The 20,655-nt window shown below is 42.0% G+C and overlaps 2 protein-coding genes across 8 annotated transcripts in view; one reads left to right on the top strand and one right to left on the bottom strand.

Moving 5' to 3' along the window:
• The window catches only part of ROBO1 (roundabout guidance receptor 1), a 1,092,383-nt gene that overhangs the window by 294,863 nt on the left and 776,865 nt on the right, over window positions 1–20,655 (bottom strand). The window lies entirely within an intron of this gene.
• On the top strand, window positions 7,921–8,433 carry LOC105978953 (60S ribosomal protein L17-like). Its single transcript, XM_045286241.1, has one exon. It carries the CDS (start codon window positions 7,996–7,998, stop codon window positions 8,431–8,433), a length of 438 nt encoding a protein of 145 aa, XP_045142176.1. The 5' UTR covers window positions 7,921–7,995.

Below are 20,655 nucleotides of genomic sequence, written 5' to 3' on the forward strand. Positions count from 1 at the left end.
TTTTTTCCCTATTTTCCTGGTGCATATATTAGAAATTAAACTTCACTTGGTGTGACTACATCATTTTATATACGTATAAGGAGGTTTCAAACAACAGAATGAAACCCTACCTCGTCCTCTGCTATTGTGTTCGTCTGGGCAGACCAGAGAAACAAATCCAGGTAGGCTCATGTGTATAAGAAAGAGCTTTATATACAAGAGCAATTGAACATTGAGAAAACATCCCAGCCCAGTCCAGATCAAGTCCCTAAGTTTGATATTAGCCCATATGTGCGATACCAATCTATAAAGTCCTCCTCAGACTCACGAAACATATGCAAAGATACTGAATGCAGGAAGATCACAGGCCAGTGGGTGGGAAGTCTGGTGGATCCAATGGCACTGTAAGCATCTCAGCACTGCAGGAGTCTCCATGTGGCTTCTTTGGCTCCTGAGGTCTGGCTCCATCAGCATCTCTCCATGTGTCTTCTCCACAGGGATGTCTCGCATGGGAGTGAGCAGAGAGAGAGATTGTCTCCCGCCTCCAGGGAGGAACACAGGAGTTCCTAGAATCCTCAGGAGAAGGCCATGCCCACACAGAGGTCTCATTGGCTATGATCAGATTGACAGGCTAGACTCCACCCCTTCACTCTGAATCCTCAAATTGACACCAGATTCTGTAAGGATCACAGCTACCCTCACAACAATCGCTCTGCTTGAACTCATTATGGCATCAATCCTTCTCACTGAAGGGCCTCTCTCTTATTTCCCCCTTTGCTCACCCTTCATTTTATAACCATGATGTCCAATGCCTTTCCCGGGACTAGTCCTAGACACACATGAGATCGCATGAGATCCAGTTCACCGTGCCTTCCGACTGCACTTCTTCCGAGACAGATCTGCTCGCTGTTCTGCTCGCCCACAGTTTATTCAGTATTCCTCAACTGATATTTGTTCACTCTCCTTGGCACTGCCCTGCTTTCCCAAGTAGATGAAGAAACTTTAAAAATACCATGGACTGGGTCAGATACACCTTAGGCGGCAGTAATATTACTGCATTTTTAACATATTCAAGGGGTTTTTTGCTTGTTTCCAGACAAGCAGCCATCTAAGTGAAATGTCAACTAAGGATTGGAATCCATATAATCCAAAATTGAAGGAGGGATTCGTATCAGAGCCTAAATGGTGAGAATCCAGTGTGCAGAAGGAGCTGGATGACAGTTGGAGCCCAAGATCCACTGTGGAACTACACAGGAAATAAGCCTCGAGAACTCCCCTTGTCTAAAATTGAGGAATGGGAGGAAAGAGGTCACTAAACAGTGCTTGGGAGAGAGGAGTATAGAAGACCACGGGCATAAGTCTGACTTGAACAGTTAAAATTTTGCCAGTAGACCCCTCGCCTCCCCCCCCCACCCCCCATGATGGAGCTGCTTTGGTTTCGCATAATTTTCTGTATTTGGGTTTGTGTTGTTTGATTTGGTTTGTTCATTTTATAGTGTGTCTCAAAAGTGTTCTGTTAATGGGGAATAAAAACAAACAAACTTAAGACAACTTATTAAACCTCTCAGTCTCTGGCTCTGCCCTCTCCCCATGTATTCCCATTTACCTTTTATAGGACTTTATATTCCCCTGCACCAAGGTAACACTGGTTTACCTTGTAGCCTACTGCGCTTCACTTTACTTCAACTCCTGGTAATCATTAAAATCTGTGGGTACGGAAAATAAAATTTGGGTATGGGGAAAACAACAACAACCGAGAAGCAAACAATATACAAATGCTGAATAATTACTGAGTAATCCTCCAACCCGCCCTCCAGCTCACAATTCAAACCCAACACTCAACAAAACTGCAGTGTTGAAATGCCAGGCATCTTGGAAGATACTCATAAATTATCAAAGGTGTACTGCTAAATTATCACACAGTAGATCCCTGTATTTTAAACAGCTTTAGAAAGAATGAGGCAAAAGAAAATGGACACATTTCTTTCTCATAGACAAAACATTAAGAATATTATATTGGGTTCCGCTTGAACAAATGATAGCTCTCTGTGTGCCACAAAGGACGTGCTCCCTTAGGCAAACGGGACAGGACCACCACCTACGAAGGTTCAAGGCCTGTGGGGAATGCTGACGGCTCAGCCCTGGGAGCTGATGATACACTGACTGGCCTGACTCTCCACCTGAGATAAGATGGACACTTTGCTTCTGTTCCTGGCAAAGCTGCTGAAACACCACAGTCTGCCAAATATCAGTTACTCCCTGTTCTCAACTTTACCCTGCCCTCCTCTCTGTGAACAGCTTGCCTGATGTACTCATGTTTCTTTGTATGCCCTCAAAAATGGTCCACTGTCCCTTTGTGTAGAAACCTATCATGAGATGCAGGCAGTGTATATAAACCCGCCTCGAATAAAGTTCTGGACCCTGGAGTGTCTATGCCGCAGGGATTCCCTGAGCCGTAACTGCATCTGACCTGGACTCGATAATCTTACGAATCAATCCATCAATCAGAGGTTTGGTGGTAGAATGGTTAATCATTGGGTTGCTACCCAAAAGGTCAGCCATTCAAAATGACCCACTGCTCTGCTGGGAAAAAATGAGACTTTCTACCCTGTAAAGAGTGAAAGTCTCAGAAACCCAGAGGGGCAGTTCTACCCTGTCCTGAAGGGTCACAATGAGTCAGAGTCGACTCAAAGGCTGTTGAGTTTTTGTTTTCAGTATTGTCTACTAATTCATGTATTTCTTTATTTTTAACCAAGAAGAACGTAACAGACAATTCAAGTTGAAATAGTGCCCTTACAATCCAGGTCAAAATATTTGCTTTCCTATAAGGCTAGCAGAGGGCAGAAAATACAGTTATTCCAACTCTACTTACAACTTACAACTGTTAGTACAAAAATAGAATACACTGACCATTGGATAGTGTGTGGTTGGCAGTATACTTCCAATGTGTGAGAAACAATGGGTTACTACATTTGCATCAGCGTGTCCCAATGATTAAGCACTAGGCCATAAGCCTAAAGTCGTTTTTCATATCTAGCAGTCATTCCTAGGGAGAAAGATGTGGCAACCTGTTTCAAGATGATAGCCATAGGAACTCCATGGGGCAATTCCACTCTGCTAGAGAGGCAGGGTCACGATGAGCCCAAAATAACTAGTTGGCAACATTTTTTATTTTTGTTTGTTTTTCCATCACAAAAACCATTGCTCCTGTTGTTCTTGCCCCTACAGTTGTTTACTTGCCCAACAATTACTCATTTGTGCCCTGCTATTGTTCTAAGAGTTTAAATTAAATAACATGTGTACTATATTTTCTCTTTAAGATACACTATGTTTAGGTTTTGTGGGGTTGTTTTTAATTAAAGACTATATCCACTAGTTTAAACACTTGATGATACTGCTGGTGAGGTAGAAGACTTACAAAAAGAGGAGGGGAAATTCATTCGGTCCACCAAACTCGCCCAAGCTTTTAACCAGCATATATGTGATCTATTTTGGGGTACATCCGGGAAGAAGTGTATCTCAACGTGGATATCATCCTAACAAGTGGGTGCAGCGTTAGATTTTATGCCAACTTGACTGTAAAGGTGGGAGCCCTGGTGGTGTAGTGGCTAAGCATTGGGCTGCTTTCCACAAGGTCAGCAGTTTGAAACTACTCCATGAGAGAAAGACAGGCTTTTTATTCCTATAAACAGTATTAAGAATGCACAGGCAGTTCTACCTGCCCTATAGGGTCACTTGAAGGGAAATGAGTTTGATTTTTTTTTTTTTATGGTAACTGTGTGGCAGTAGGGTTAGAGTTTAACCTGTCAATCAGCTGGCAACCTGATGGTGCCTCCTTAAAGGTGTGACCTTTTTATAGAGAGATAGTGATATTCCCTTTCTCTCCCCCTCTCTCTCTCCTTTCACCTCCCTGTGTGCTGGGATTCTGTGTCTGCCCCCATAGGTGGCCGCTGTAGGCCTTTGACCCTGGGAGCTCTAAGCACTTGCCATGTTCATTCCACATTACTCTGGCCCACCTCCCACTCCCACCTAGGGTCTCCCTGCTCCTCTGTTCAGCTTTCTGCTTTACTTCCCTTCCCTGCAGCCACATAGTCTGAGGGCTCCAGCTAGCCTCAGGCTCATGGACATGAGTTGGACGAAACTGGCACGCCTTCTGCATAAAAAATTAATTCGTAGACGTACATCAGTTTCACTAGCAATTTTTCTCTAGAAAAGCGAGCCTAACACACCGAGCGGAATGATATTACCTATTTCAATTTCAAATATCTTTCCACTCATGATCTGACCTATATCAGAGGTTAGGTAAATATTAATAAAACTCAAGTAATGTATTTTATCTTATAAAAATTCATGAACATCATTTCCACATGCTTTCCTTCATTAAAAAAAAGCTGTATATACCATCTGTGCAAGGTAGCCTAATTAGAGGATGAGAATCACAGAGGATTTGCTAGCTCCCACGTTTAAGCATATGCCCTCTTGACCACTGGGGGTGGGGTGGGGTGGATAGACAAACAAACATGCAAGCATACTTCAGGAATCAGCATTGACTACGAGAGCCAGTTTCTGGTTTAGGGGCTGTCAAGTCAGCTCTGGCTCCCAGCGACGCTCTCCATCCTACAGAACGGAACACTGCCCACCCCCGTGCCAGCCTCACACGTGTATCGTTTGAGCCCACTGAGGCAGCTACTGTGCCAATCCATCTTCTCGAAAGTAACCCTCTTTTTCTCTAACCTTGAACTTTGTCATGCAAGCGATCCTTTCCCAGGGACTGATCTCTCCTGATTATAGGCCTATGTTATATGCGACAAAGTCCCAACACCCTCACTTCGACAAAGCACCCTGGCTACAGTTCTTCCCCACATACGTGTCTGGTTCTCTGGCAATCCACAGTATTTTCAATATTCTTCACCAACATCAGAATTCACACACAATCCATTACTGGTTGAGTGGGGTTACGCAACAGAATGTCACTGTCCAGGAATTGGCTCTTGATGCTCACGCCTGTCCTTAGCACAAGCCTTAGAATAAACTTGACTTAATATGAGTCAGATTTTAATAATTTCAAACATTTTGCAGAAGGCTGATCTGGAGCCTTGGGCATATGGTTAAAGCAGGAATCTGCTATCCTACAGGTCAGCAGTCCAAACCCATCAGCTGCTCCACAGGGGTAAAATGTGGCAGTCTGCTTCCACAAAGTCTGATAGCATTTGAAACCCTACGGGGTGTTCTACAATGTCTTACAGGATTGCTTTCAGTTTGAATTGACTGGATAGCGCCAAGGGTTTTCTGTTTGTTTGTTTGTTTGTTTGTTTTTTAACACACTGTAGGGCCAATTTGTCCAGATATGGTAGCCACAATAGAAAAATGAAAGGCTAAAACTACTTAATTGTTCGAGAAGAAAATAGATAAGCTATCAGCAAATATATATGTATTAACAGACCCTCTAGTGCTTATGAAATCTTCATGTTAATGATAAAGTTTCATAATTTTAGAAGCTCAATTGTTGAAGCTGAATTCATAAAGAAACGCCAAGACTTACTCTTTATCGTATTAGTCAGAACCACTTTTCTTCCTTCAGGTAAATTTCAGGGCAGTTGTTCACTTTGATCTTTCAAAACTACACAGATCATGCACTTTAATAGCGCACAAAGCTTACCAGTTCTACCAGGGGGAACCAAAATATTGAACCTTCTACAACCATTTTAGGTGTCAACATTTAAGGACTCCGTGACATCAGAGCCATGGAATCACGTCCCGGGCAGAAACGTACACCTTTCAGATTAAAATGTTATCCTATAAAATGAGTGTGCTATCGCCAGTTATTGGATAGGGTGATCTTTACCCTTATGGCCTGTCCATGTAGCACAAAGGAAAACTAGTAATAATAATAGTTACTAATTGAAGGAAAAAGCAACTACTTCAGTCACTTAGGGTTGGTTCTCCAAACATAAAAGGACCAAACGTGTTTTCTATTAAAAGGAAGTGGTGATGTGAAGCAAAGGGGGAATTAACGACACCACGCCAAGGTCAGCGCTCTTCCAACCTCATGGCACGCCGAGAGTCAGACCTCTTCCTGCTTGTGTAATCCCACTCCCGTCTCAGGGGGCCGGCACAGGGGGCCCAGTGCCAAACTGCGCCTCAATGTCACGGTTGCACAAGGCGCTCTCAGTCCAGCTGGCAATAACGCAAGGCCCTTTGAGCCCAAACCAGCACTGTAACTGGGAATTTCTTCAAGTGCAATTAGGTCTACATAGATTCTCCACATTCTGATCCACAGAGAAAAAGCCCCGACTTAAATATACCTTACTAAACTGGGAATTATATGATATCCTTTCAGCGGTCAGATTCCGCTCCTTATGGACTAGTGTGTTCTCCTTAGATTCTGTAGGCCGTTTCTCATGAATCCTGGCTGCGGCAACAATTTCATATTGTCAACAGATGCTGAGATGCTGCTTATTCAGCTTCGGAGTGGCTGCCAGGGAGGCTCGTTGCTTCAGGCTGTAGCAAATTAATCCCAGCAGAGATGAGTTTTATTTGTTTCTCTACGAGTGGGACGAAATATTGATGAGTGGCTTCTGAGCTGTACTAAGGACGAGAGACAGCCTTAGAGCACACCACCGCAGCTTACCATCTCCAGAACACCACCGCAGCTTACCATCTCCAGACGCTGGGGATGTGCCCACCTTAGGGAGCCCACCTTAGTCTCGATGACCCACAGGCTCTTCATTTGCCAAGAAACCTACAGTTCTTTGTTCTCCCTTCATTCACGGCAGAAAGGGTTCTTCTTATATGTGGATGAATTTATTCAAGGGAATGGAAACAAAATGCCACTAAAAATTGCAAACAGCAACAACTGACAACATTTTTCTTTCATTATCTAAGTTTGAGAAGTACGATTATTTTTAGACACTCAGCAGCTTCTACAAGTATTTGTTTTCCTGAATTTGACCACGATGAGCTAATTTTCCAGCTGCACTATTTTCCACATCCCTTCTCTGGCTTCCTATGGAGAACCTTTCCTCCCAGGAAGAAAAATGGGCATATTTTACTAACTACTCCATGAAGGGCAAGGCCCAGTGTTCCTCACCTTCAGTAGCTATGGGAGGGATGGAGGGAAAGAGAATTGCTTTTCAGTTTTCAGCTAGAAATTAAATTATTTCTGGACATGCAACAAAAGTACAATTACTCAAACTGTAAACAAAACCCAATTCCAAACTCACTGCTACACGGTCAGTTTTGACTCATGGCGACCCCATAGGACAGGTTAGGACTGCCTCTGTGAGTTTCTGAGACAGTAACTCTTTATGGGAGTAGAAAGCCCAGATTTCCCCCAACGACCACCTGCTGGTTTTGAACTGCAGATCTGGAGATCGAAGTCCAACATGGAACCACTACACACCAGTGCTCCTCAATTTGCAAATAAGAGTTACCAATTTAAATGCAAATTTTAATGGTCATAATTTTAATAGATAAAATAGTAATAAAACAAGCACAGGTAATGAATTTTCACTCTTCAATTGCTGTCAAATGAATAGTAAAATATAATACCGGGATTAGAGTCTTCAGAATCTTAAATTTGGTGTCCGGTTTAGATTTGATTTTTACCTATATAGACTCAAACCTTTTCCTCCATGTCTTTCAAAAATAATAGGTGGTGCTGTGCATTAGGCATTGTGCTGCTAAGCACAAGGTTGGCAATTCAAACCCAGTAGGCACTTCACAGGAGAGTATGAGGCTGGCTGGTCCTGTCCAGATGTAGTCTTGGGAACCCTATTGGCTTTATGCATTGGAACCAAGTTGATAGCAGTGGATTTGGGAGGGGTGTAGAGGGGTTAAAAATAAAAGCACATGAAAATGTCATTGTACTCTAACTGTAGCGGCCTGGGGTGACCTGCCAAAATGGTTTGCTACTCACTTGACCCAGAAAACCCTACAAAATCCTGCAGATCAAGAGGGTCGAACCTCCGGGTCCACTTCAAGAACACCCGGGAAACTGCCTAGGCCATCAAAGGCATGCACATCCGGAAAGCCACCAAATACTTGAAAGACGTCCCTCTGCAGAAGCAGCGGATGCCCTTCCGCCGTTACAATGGTGGCCTGGGTAGGTGTGCCCAGGCCAAACAGTGGGGTTGGAGCCAGAGTCAGTGGCCCAAAAAGAGTGCTGAATTCTTGCTTCACACGCTTAAAAATGCAGACAGTCATACTGAACTTAAGGGGTTAGATGCGGATCCTCTGGTCATTGAGCACATCCAGGTGAACCAAGCCCCCAAGGCGCTCCGGACTTACAGAGCTCACGGTCGGATCAACCCACACATGAGCTCCCCCTGCCACATTGACATGATCCTGACTGAGAAGGAACGCATTGTTCCTGAACCAGAAGAGAAGGTTGCACAGCAGAAAAAGATCTCCCAGAAGAAACTGAAGAAACAAAAACTCATGGCTCGGGAATAAATTAAGCTTAAAATAATAATAAAAGTTTTTAAAAAATGGCATTGTAGACATTGTTTCTAATCCTTGGTTACCACTTGAGTTCTCAAGCCCTAAATATTACAGCCTATGTTTAGTACAATTTTTAAGTTTAAAAGTTTTATAGATCTACGACTAGATGCTATAAGACAGAAGTGAGTGTGAAAAAAAGCCACTGCAAACCTCAGAGACAGTAGAGCATGTTTTACGTCAACAATGGAAGTTAGATCACACATGCGTGTGCTTCCCAAAGAACATGCCAACATCCTGCGCGGTCACACCTTCTGGCGTTCTGGCTTCCCTTGTGTTTCTCATCTCATCTTCTAGAGCTCACTCTTCTTTTTTTGCTCTTTCCCAAATAAAACAAGCTGTGTTGAGCTGGCATTTCAAGCATACGGCCATCACAGAGACCTGACTTCCAAATGCTTCCCCGCTGCATCTTGCTCTCACCTCAGGGACTGTGCACCCCCATCCTCCTTCCACATTCTCCTTCTCGATCACTCGACCATCAATGCCTACGTCCTCAGGTCCTCTCAGCCTGCCATTCTCCTCACACCACCCCAAGCCCACAACTCTCTTTTGTTGGGCTCTTCTCTTTGTGCATTTAATCCATTTAATGGTGCTATGAAGAAAGGCATGCTGGGTCTCGCTGTCCCTTTGAGGTTACCCCCTGCTCCCCACAAAGCTTCCCTCACTTGTTCTCCCTCCCCACAGCGGAGGGATGGAACTTGTCGCGGTGTTTGGGTTTAGTTGTTGGTAGTTTTTATTGGACCTCTGTGCTTTAGATATTAATTTTCTCTTTTCTGTTATTAAAACAGTACCTATTTGACATCATGGCATTTAGTGTGTCACTAAACTCTATTGCTAGTTTACCACAACTTCCACGTGCTCTCTCTTTTTTTTTTTACTTTTTGCTTTGATATTTTTTTTTTTTAAACATTTTATTAGGGGCTCATACAACTGTTATCGCAATCCATACACACATCAATTGTGTAAAGCGCATTTGTACATCATTCTCAAAACATTTTCTCTCCACTTAAACCCCCGACATTAGGTTCTCATTTTCCCCTCCTCCCTCCCTCATGAGCCCTTGATAGTTTATAAATTGGTATTTTGTCATATCTTGCCCTGTCCAACGTCTCCCTTCACCCATTTTTCGGTTGTCTATCCCCCAGGGAGGAGGTCACATATAGTTCCTTATAATCGGTTCCCTGTTTCCTACCCATTCTCCCTTTACCCTCCCTGTTTCGTCAATCACACCACTGGTCCTGTAGGGCTCATCCGCCCTGGATTCCCCACGTGCTTTCTTATGGATGGCACTAAATCACTGTTGCGATCACATCTGTTTGCCATCAAGTATAGATATACAAATTATTAGGATTCTGACATTGTTAGTGGTCCCTCTATTGTACATTTTAGCTACTTTATAGGCTTCAGTAGTTTATTCCAGAATCCAGCCACCATTTGAAACTCTGAAATATCTGGAGTGCCTTAGAGTCATAATATAGAGATCTGAAAGAGACCTCAGTGAATTCCTATCACCCTTCTTTATGCATGAGGGGTCTGAAACCCAATAAAATGTTAGTGACTGTCACGTGGCAGGGCTAGGACAAGAAGACTGCACAGCATGCATAACATCACAGAGCATAATCATTTATGGTGAGGGTGAGGCTAGTTTAGGACTGCAAGTGGAGGGCATCACACAAGGATACACACCAGTGTTTCCCAAAATGGGTGATACTGCCTCCCCACCCCCCACCCCCCGGGGGTGCACCTAGAATGGTCCCGGGGAGCTGCAAAAACAGACACTTCTACCTGGTGGTGTAGTGGTTACCTGTTGCACTGTTAACTGCAGTTTGATCCACTAGCTACACTCGGAGGGAAAGACAGGGCTTTCTAATCTCATGAAGAGTTCGTCTTGGCCAACCTACAGAAGCAGTTCTACCCCATCATGTGGGATCGTTATGAGTCGGAATCGACTCAGAGGCAGCGAGTTCATTTTTGTTCTGTACATTGTACTCTGGAGGATGTGCTGTAGCACAAACGGTTTTCATTACTGGGCGGAGCACGGTGTGCAAAGTAATTTTTTTTCTAAGAAGGTGGGGGTAAACCAGATAAGACTGGGGACCTAAGATACAAATGAAGGAAAAGGTTAAATCCTAAAGGTCCTTTCCTCTGTCTCGTAGGCACCAATGCAAATTTTTCCCACAGCAATTTATTTATCATGCAAAAGATTATGGATCCATTTGATAAGAGCTGACGGAGCGTTGCTGTAGGATTTAAAAAGAAAAACGGTAAGAATCTATCTGCGCTTCAGAAATTTATTATATTATCAATCCTGGGAAAGAGGAATTACTGAAAACAAAAAGCCCATTTAGAAACTGCAATAGTCTGAAAAAGAGATGATATGATCCTGAATTCAGATACTGTCAGGGAACAAAAGAAAGAAATCTGCATATTGTATGATTCTATAAATAGAAATTAAAACCCCACAACAACTCATAAATGGAATATGGTATGACTTTTGACTAAAAAAGCAGTTCTCAACCTGTGGGTTCACACCCCTTTGGGGGTCAAATGACCCGATTCATCACAGTAGCAAAGTGACGGTTATAAAGTAGCAACAGAAATAATGTGATGTTTGGGGTCACCACCACATGAGGAACTGTATGAAAGGGTTGCGGCATTGGGAAGGTGGAGGAGTACTGCACGAAAAAATCACAGCCTTGAAAATACGGTGGGGCATTTCGGCTCTGCACACACTGGGCCCTCATGGTGGGAAACAGAGCTAAGCATACCTAACACCACCACCACCTATGCTTATGTGATCTCCCATAGGTAGATTTCCATTAATTTTGCAATTCATGAAACTTCACTACTAGCAATGTAGCAAGTGTTTTGACCAGCTTCGTGGGTCAATGTACTTTTCTTAGTTTTTAAGGACAATTTAATATGTATGCAATAAAACTAAAATAGATCTCGAAGATTGAGTGCGAGGAAGTGACAAGAAAATAATACAATGGGGTATGGTATCGATACATCAGTTTAGGAATGATAGGGATTTGGGGGTCAAGCAGGCGCCGATTCAAAAACAGCTTCTGAATTTGGGGCTCATCCGCAAAAAGGGGCTGCGGAGTAGCCTTCAGTCAGCATTCGTTCTCTGGGCCCTACAGTGCTATTCTAGGAACCTCTATTTAAACACAATAGAAAGATTAATTTAATCCATAAGGCGCCCTGGTGGCGCAGTGATGAAGTACGTGGACACTCACACAATCAGCTGTTTGAAACACTCGTGCTCCACAAGGGAAAGAAGCGGTAGTTTGTTTCCAAGGACACCTCTTCAGAAACGATGGAAAGTCCCATTTCTGTCCTGTAAGTTTTCTATGTATTGGAACTGACTCGGCAGAAATAGGTGTGGTTACACTATAAACAACAGTTTCCACACTCTAGACTTCTCAGAAATGACAGCAGAGCTGATACTTTAGCACGAGTTAAGCTTGAACAGGATAAGGTTAAGGTGCAGCACACAGTCCAGCAAGACAAAGAGAGAGATCAATTCAAATCCTGGAATATTGAGTAATTCTTTGTGGAGACGGCCCTGAGGAAGGCTCTAGACAAGATACATGGACACCGTGGCTGCAGCAATAGGCTCACATGCAAGAACAATGGTGCCCATGGTGCGGCACCAGGCAGCCTTGCTTTTTGTCCAGGGGGTCACTGGGAGTTGGAGCCAACTCAAGAGCACCCAACAACAACGTTGTGGGTAGCTGGGGAGAGAGTGGCAGTGCGGGGCAGAAGGGGAAGCTGAGCACTACCTCACTTAAAAAACTAGATCAAACCCACTGCCAGTGAGTCCATTCTGATGCATAAACTGCTCTGTGGGGTTTCTGAGACAGTCTTAGTTTTACTGGTATTTCCTTCACCTAGCAAACAATTCACTCATTAAATCCTATTGAGAAGATCTGTGTGGTCATCACCACAACCTCTTTCAGAGTGTTTTCTTCTTGTACTCATGTTTTTGTAGCTCTCCATCCCTCCGGTCCAGTTATGTCTCCATGCATTTACTGCTCCTGGATTTTACATGCAAATAACCACATGGAAGAAAGCACAACAGTACAAAGGCCTATAAAGTAAACAAACAAAGAGACCCCCAACAACAATGCTGGAAGCAGACGTCTCCATGCTTCTCCCATGGAGTGGCTGCTTGGTGTAAACCCAGCCCCTGACCTCCCACGCCAGCAGGGCTCCTCGTGGAGCTCAGAGCTGCGTGGTACTACGTAGATGTCATTCAGGCTCACCTGGGTTCTTGAAATTCAAATAAGACCCACTCAAACCTCACCAGCAAATGCTTGAAGGTTCAAATCCTTCCTCATGCTTTCTGACAACTCACTGAAGGCTGTTTCTGAAAACGGGGTTTCTGTTTCACCTTGCAGCACCAAATTTGAAATGTAGTATCTTCCACAGCTTTCCCAAACTTCAAAATGCTGGCTGCTGATGAGTCATTCTGATTCTCTAGGGCCATCCATCTATGCTGAAGCTGATTGTCACATCTCTCTCCATTGTGGCCAGCATCTGGTGGGTTCAAATCAAAGCCCTTCCTGGTGTAGTAGCCAAGCCTTTGAATCATCCTGCCACCAGGGCTCCTTGACTAGCACACCCCCAGGCTCCCCCAAGAACCTCGGTCCTTTTCAGAGGGCATTTGTGATTTTAGTCTTCGGGACTAAACAGTGGGAAGATTGCAAGGAGATTACATGGAAAAATGTTTACAATGTCATGTCAAATATTAGACAATGCATTTCTTAAAATATTGCCTAATACCAGAGGAAATTGGGGCCAAAAGTCTTTTTTAGTTGTTCCCAGTTCATCCTTTTAACAATGGAGTTTTCAACAAATTCACCCATCAAGAACGTATTTTTTGTATAATCCTTATGTTTGATGAATCACAATATACTCTTTTGCGAGACTAGTGTAGAAGGTATTTTTCTGCTCATGCTAATGTTAATATATTACTATTCAGGTATTTTTTAATTAGGATATTTATAGATGTTGAGTTTTTCAATATGTAGACTGATCATGGATATAAAATATAAACTATGTATGTATGAGAGCAAAGCAGCAATTGCTAGCTTTTTGTAGTAGCACACTTGAAATATCTAACATTGCTGTCCTTAAAACCAGCCTAACTTCAAATGTCTTTCTTTGTTTAAAAAAAAAAGAAAAGAAATTCCAACTTCAGAATGTAAGTCTAGTTAAAGCTAAACAGCCATTTCAACCTTAAAATTAACACTACCAGCAAACAAGATGATAGAAGGCCTTTCTCTACCTTCCAACAGCACTTCTTTCCAGTTCATAAAGCCCTCTGGGCTGCTTTCTTGCCTTGACTTCAAAGAGCTCTATAAGCTTAGATCACTTCTGTGATGGTCTACAGCAAGATGGGAAATGAACTCCGGCCCTGCTTCAGGTCAGAGGGAACCAAACGGCCAAAATGTTAAAAATTAGAAAGACAAAAAACTGTACACATTTTATAAAATGCCCTTTGTTGGTGTCATAAGTTATATTAAGATTGATTTATGATCCAGGCATCATGTGAAATAATAACTGTTCACTGGTTAATCTAAGGGGTGTTTGTTAGTTTGTTTATGTGTCATACTGGATATAAACAGAATGTAAACGAGGATCTTCAAAATAGTGTGATCCTGCTACAACCTACCTCTATGACAAGGTGATGATGCATTCTGTACAAAGATATCTTCCCTCAAAGGCTGTACTGGAGCCTACATTAGCAAGGGACAGAGGGTAGTTTCTTAGAAAAGAATCTAACCTTTCATATAATTCTCTGATTTAAAGAGTTAAAGAGTTAAACTAATAAGGAGCTTTAGACATGACTGTAAATGAACCCAACTAGATAGATAGATAGATAGATAGATAGATAGATAGATAGATAGATAGATAGATCTAACAATTCCGGCACGAGTGACTGTTGCTTTCCTTGTTCTATATTTGTATTATTTTTCTTTAATTACCCAGTTTTCTATTATTTTTTTGTATACATAAATTTCAAAAAGAATTAAAGATGAATCAGGGCAGCAATTTAATTTTCACATATGCCAAAATAGTATATATATCAGGGGACTGCTAGAGGCATTTCTTCTTTCCAAATTGAATTACATTTCCAAGTTTACTGCACACAGGATCTTAAAATGAAACTCACTGGCTTGACTTCTTCAGAGAACCATGACCATGAAGACAGCGCACCTAGGCTTGAGGGCGCACGCGCGTGCGCAGATGACTTTAATTCAGATGGCCATCGTCTTATAATGATTGATGCACACACACTGCTTTTTCCGAGTTGCACAGAAACATTAGAAGTCAGCAATTTGGCGGGAACATGAATGCCACAGAAGTTGCCAGTTGGGCACCTTGACAAAATGCTTGCTTTTTCTTTAAAATTCTGTTTCTCACTGTGTGTTCCTAGCAGCACAAACGAGCGTAGACTGAAGAAACAGAAAATTAACCCAAGGAAAAAGATGCGTGTGCAAAGTCAGCCAGTAAAAAGAATATTTCTAGAAATGCACAATAATTTAGCAATAGCCATTTTATTCACAGAATTGAAAATAAATTCGATTGAAAGGTGTCCTGGATTTAACTGTGTCCCTCCTCCTCCCTCAAAATACGTGTCACCTCGGCGAGGCCACGAAGACCACGAAGACCCGTGGTGTGTGAGTCCTTTCAGTGGGTGGTCTGCTGGAAAGCCTAACCTCTGACTGGTGCATGCGGCAGGATTGTTTCACGTTAAAGAAGCCGCGGTGTGATCAGGGGCTACTTACCGAGGCTGGATCACATGGGATGCAACCGCCTAACTCGAGGCACAGACCGAGCTTAAATAAGGGGCATTTTCCCAACAACACGCACCCTACCAAGTATCTAATAAGAAAGAAGAGCCAGGAGCAGTGTCTTCTTCAGACCCGGAGTCCCTAAAAAGACAAGCTCCTAGTTCCAGGGAAGAGGAAAGCCAAGACACACCGAGATCTTTAGGGAGTGCTGGAGCCACCGATGTAAAAGGGAGACACGGGCCTTCCCAGAGAGACAACCAAGGGAGAAAGCCTGCCCCGCGAGTTGGCTCCCTAATTCCGATTTCTAGACTCCTAAGCCAGGGGAGAACAAAAATCTTAAAGACACCCACAGGTGCTAGTTCTGTGACAGCAACACTAGATAACGAAGAAGAATTAAGAATGGCAACAAGAATTTAGCTTTCCCAGCTAATGACTTTGAGGCATTCACTCGCTTTTTCTTGATCTTCCATCTGACTGACTAGCTTCAAATTGACAGTGAAATTTTACCCAAAGGGTCATTATCTCCATCAGTGAGGCAACACAGTACTATCTGAACTGAACCACTCTCTCCCTACTACACTCTCTATACTTTCACTGTTGATTTCTCTATTGTACTCATTATCATCATCCAATATACCAGAGAATATACCAATATTCTCTTAGTAGCCACTGCGTCCTACTAGAATATAAGGGCAGGAGTATTCTCGGTTATGTTCCCTGCTGTACCTCCAGAACTCAGAAAATCATCGTCACAGACTAAATGCTGAATAGTCATTTGCAAATAAATAAATGTTGTCTCCTCTTTGAAACGGGTAAATTAGGTAAGAGCAACAAGAAGGCCATTAAGGCATAGTCTAATCTTAAATTTTCAGATTGGTTTTTAATGATCAGAATATTATATACATGATTGAATTTGCATTTAATATGCTCACTCCTCACCCCAGCCATGTCATCTACGTAAGCGCTTTTTCCCGATTCCTGTTGAAAGAATACAATTTTCCGTTCTGATAAGGGAAGTCTTAGGCCACAGGAGCATTCGAGGAAGCACAACTAGGATGCGTGGAGGCAGTTCTATAGAATGGGCCAAAGATGCGTGATCACTGTTTTAGTTTCAATATTAACTATGTAGCGTCATCACTACATAGCTTCTTAGCTTCAATTAGACTAAACTCCCCACAATTAACTATCATACAGTTTGGACAAAATATAAAGAACACGGTTTCAAGGCACTCGAGAGTAAATCAGCTCAGGCATACACTGGAGAGGACTCAATATCGCAGGAAGGCAACTATATGGGCGCAATATGCATTAATGCAGCTTTCTCACTAAGAGCATTCTCCGGGCCAGGCAGAAACAATGAGAAGAACTCAAACTTTAAGACTCAAGCAGAGAGTGACCGTCTCCTTCTCCTGAGATGTAAGACGACAAGAGCTCAGAAACACTACGGTGGACACAAATTGAAGGAGAAAATTCACAACAATGAGGAAGTTTTCTATAAAAAACTCCAAACCAAACACATTGCCACTGAGTTGATTCCAACTCATGGTGACCCTGAAAGTAGATAGGGTTTCTGAGGCTTTGTAACTCTTTACAAGATCAAACCGCTTCACCTGTCTACTGTGCAGCAGCTGGTGCGTTTGCACCAATGGCCTGTGGTTGGCAGTCCCATGCTTGCCCAATGACCCATGGACTACCTCTCCATGTGCAAAGAAGATACCCAAGAGCCTAAGGCACAGTGAATCACATGATGTGGTTTTGCCAACGAGTCTTTCCCCCTCCCACCAAGTGCCTGGGTGGGGCCATACAAACACGGTGTATGGACACAAAGCAACCATCGGGGCAGCCATGTCAGGTGTGCTGCCAATTTTCACTAATGAGATCAATTCTGAGAATAAAGAGTTTAAGTCAGACAACGTTATAAGCAGCGTCTCTTATGGTCAGGATTTGGGGATTCATCTTAGACCAAAAGAAAATTTAAATTAAAAAAGTTTTAATCGAATGTAAAAAAAACTAGAAACAGAATGGCAAAGTAATACAGTCATATCAATGACCATATCAGTAAATAAACATGAACTAGATATTCTATTTAATATGCAGACATAGACTAAATTTTAAAAAGAGCAAAACATTCTGTGCTACATTAAGAGATGAATTAGAACTATGAATGTACACACAGGTTATAAGGATGGAAAAAACATGTTATGCAAGCAGTAAATACATGAGAGGTGCATGACTATATTAACATTAAATGATGTTGATTCTAGGACAAATATTGAGCAATGAATGTACAATTCACAGTAATAAAAGGGTTAATTAATTAAAACAAAATAATAAAAAACTAAGATTCTTCATCGAAACCTATCTACCAGAATGCCTATAATAATAAGAATGAAGACCAAATTTGGTGAAGATGATGTGGAAAGTGTTCAATGGTAAAATCACTCTGGCAGAGTAGTTTCTTTTAAAGTTAACCATACAATTGCCAGAACCACTGTCACCAAGTGGTTCCTTCTCATGCCAACCCTGAGGCTGTCAATCTGACCAGGAGCAGAGAGCCTCCCACAGAACAGCTAGAAGATTCAAACCAAGTAAGTTGAGGTTTGCCGTGCAATGCTTACCTGACAGCATCATCCGAGGTCCTTAGAGGGACCATAAAACCCAGCAACTCTACGCAAAGGAAAAGATGCTCATATAGAGGAATATGTATGCCAACTGATCAATAACACACTGACAAATGGAAACAAGCTAGGTATGTATTATAATTGGAATATACAAAAGGGGATTCAACTTCATAATAAAAATTAATAGTATGAAGAGATATATCCCAATCAGTTAAGACCAGACTTAGGTAAAATCATGGATGAATCTCTTAAACATCATCTTCAATAAAAGAAGTCACACATTAGAGGGCCACCCTAACCGATTTCATGTCTATGAAGTGAGAGGGAACAATTTAATTTACTGTGATACAGATCTCCAGGGAATCCGCCTGTGGTGAGAAAGACTAGCGGAAAAGAGGGGGAGGAAACGTATGAATAACGAACCTGTTCTGCATGTTGGTGACGGTGGTAGTTACATGCGCACACATATTCTTCAGGGCTCATCACATCGATCACTGAGATCAATGTACTTCAGTGTATAAGAATGTACTTCAATGTGAAATAGGCTAATTTGTTTCATCGTTTGATAATGATTTCACAAATGTTTTAAAGTATATAATTTATCGACATTAATGATAAAATAGTAATACAAGAAATTATCAATAATTTAAGAAAGTTTCTCTTTTTTATCTAAAATATTACTTCTGTAACCTCCAGAGAAAACAATGGCATGACAAAGTCGGATACCTACCCCTACTGTTTAAAATGAGTACATGTATGTTTAACTATTGCCCTAGCTATCTAGTGCTACTTTCATGGAAATACCTCCAGTGGACAGCTGTAATAAATAGAACGGTAGTCTCATTCAGTAGAGAAAGGTAGAAAGCCAAATTTAGCAAGAGAGCTAAGGGGACAATTTTTCTCTCTCTCCGCACTGGGAAAAAGCCTTTGTCTCCTTTCAGCATCCATAAGCCTGGCATTCCTTGGAGATGTGCTTGGTACCACGTTTCTTGGCACCAATTTCCCCCTGGTTTTTAAGCAGTTCTTAGTACAAGAGCCAGAGGTTCAAAGAATGCAAGACACTGAAGGCTCTTCTTAGTGCCTCCTCAGAGCTATAAAGGAATTAAGGGCATTGTATCCTACCCTTAATTCTCTTATTGGCTGATCACATAAGATCACATCATCGATGATCATTACATAATTACCATACCACCAGGAATCATGGCCCAGTGAAGGTGACACCTTTTGGGGGATGTGGCCATTACAGAATTTGGGACATCACTCTACGATAACTTTCAAAGTGCCCTTTCTTCTAGTCCATTTAGTATTGGCTTTGGAATAAAGGAGAAAGGTAAAATATCGATATGAAGTTGCAATACAAGATTTTCTCTGGTACTTGTGGAAAGTTCTGGCTAAACCCAACCCTGAGGAATCACTTTGGGGAGGTAATTAGGAGGAGCCTGAAAGTGAACTGTGGGTAAAAAACAAAACTACAGAAAGTAAAATCCAATCATCAATAAATATAATTACTGTACATACTGTGGTAATTCTCTAATTCCAAATGATTAGCAATGTTTGCAAATTTTTCCAACATTTGAAAAATTTGTAATGTAGAATTTCTCTCAGGCAAAATAGGATCCTAATGCTATGTGCAGAAATGTCACCCTAGAAGTACATTTTTCCGATTCCATTTGGATTTTGATTCATGGCTTGTATTACTAGGGGTCCTTCAAAATAAATTCATTACCATCATCAATTCTGATTCATAGGTAGCACAGATGTTTAACATTCAACTACTACCCTAAAAGTTGGCAGTGCAAACCTAGGCAACGATGCCAAAAAAGAAAGGGTAGGGATCTACTTCCATAGATCCCAGCCAACAACTCCCTCCAGAGGATTTGCACTCACTCGATAACACAGGGTGATGTCAACTGTCAAAATCAGATCACCAGCAATATGTTTGCTTTCTGGTTACTGTGAAGCTATATTGATGCACTGAAAAGCTGATAAAGATATGAGAGGCGGGTTTACTTTTCTTTAAAATATGTGCACACAGCACCTCGATGAAAGTTTGTAGGACACTTTTAGGCCACTTCCGGTCTTCAGTGTATGAGAATCAGAAAACGGCTTATAGGAAACACATTAGGGATTCAATTTTAACAAAAGATAAGTTGTTTGAATTGTGGAGATATTACTTTAGCAATGAAGAATATACAAGGCCGAACTAAAAAAAACAACAACTGAAAGTAACATTTTGCATTAAGATAGCATTGTTTAAAATAAGGTAATTCTGCTCCTTGGTTTTCTAGTACATCGAATATAGTCACAAAAGACAGGTCTGAAACATGTAAGCTACATAAAACCAGACAATCGCCCCTGAAACGAACTGCCTGCTGCTCTGAAGACAATCTCTTAAGGTTGTTTTAACCTCAGGGAAAGGGCTTTCTAGGGATAGATCTCCCATGAGACAAAATAGTCAAAGTCCCTCATGAAAAAATCAACTAATGAAAGTACTGATTTTTTTTTTTTTGAGACAAGGTACACAGAGAGTTCACTATTGAATTTCATCGTTAGGTGTGAAACTGTTTAGATGTGAAACTAATCCTGGCTAGATTTCAAAGAAAAGTAAAAACTACGTTCGGTCCTTGAGGAGTGAAAAAGCTTACCGGGAGCTCGAGGCCTGTCAATAAACACGCTGGACTCTTCAGTGCAAAGTCGATGCTTCAAACCTGGAATTCCTTGCATCTCTCGCATAAAACAAAGGGTAGTCACAG

Source organism: Echinops telfairi, unplaced genomic scaffold (assembly GCF_000313985.2).
Source record: "Echinops telfairi isolate 266 unplaced genomic scaffold, ASM31398v2 ScPeMD7_6;HRSCAF=24_1, whole genome shotgun sequence".
Lineage (NCBI taxonomy): Eukaryota > Metazoa > Chordata > Mammalia > Afrosoricida > Tenrecidae > Echinops > Echinops telfairi.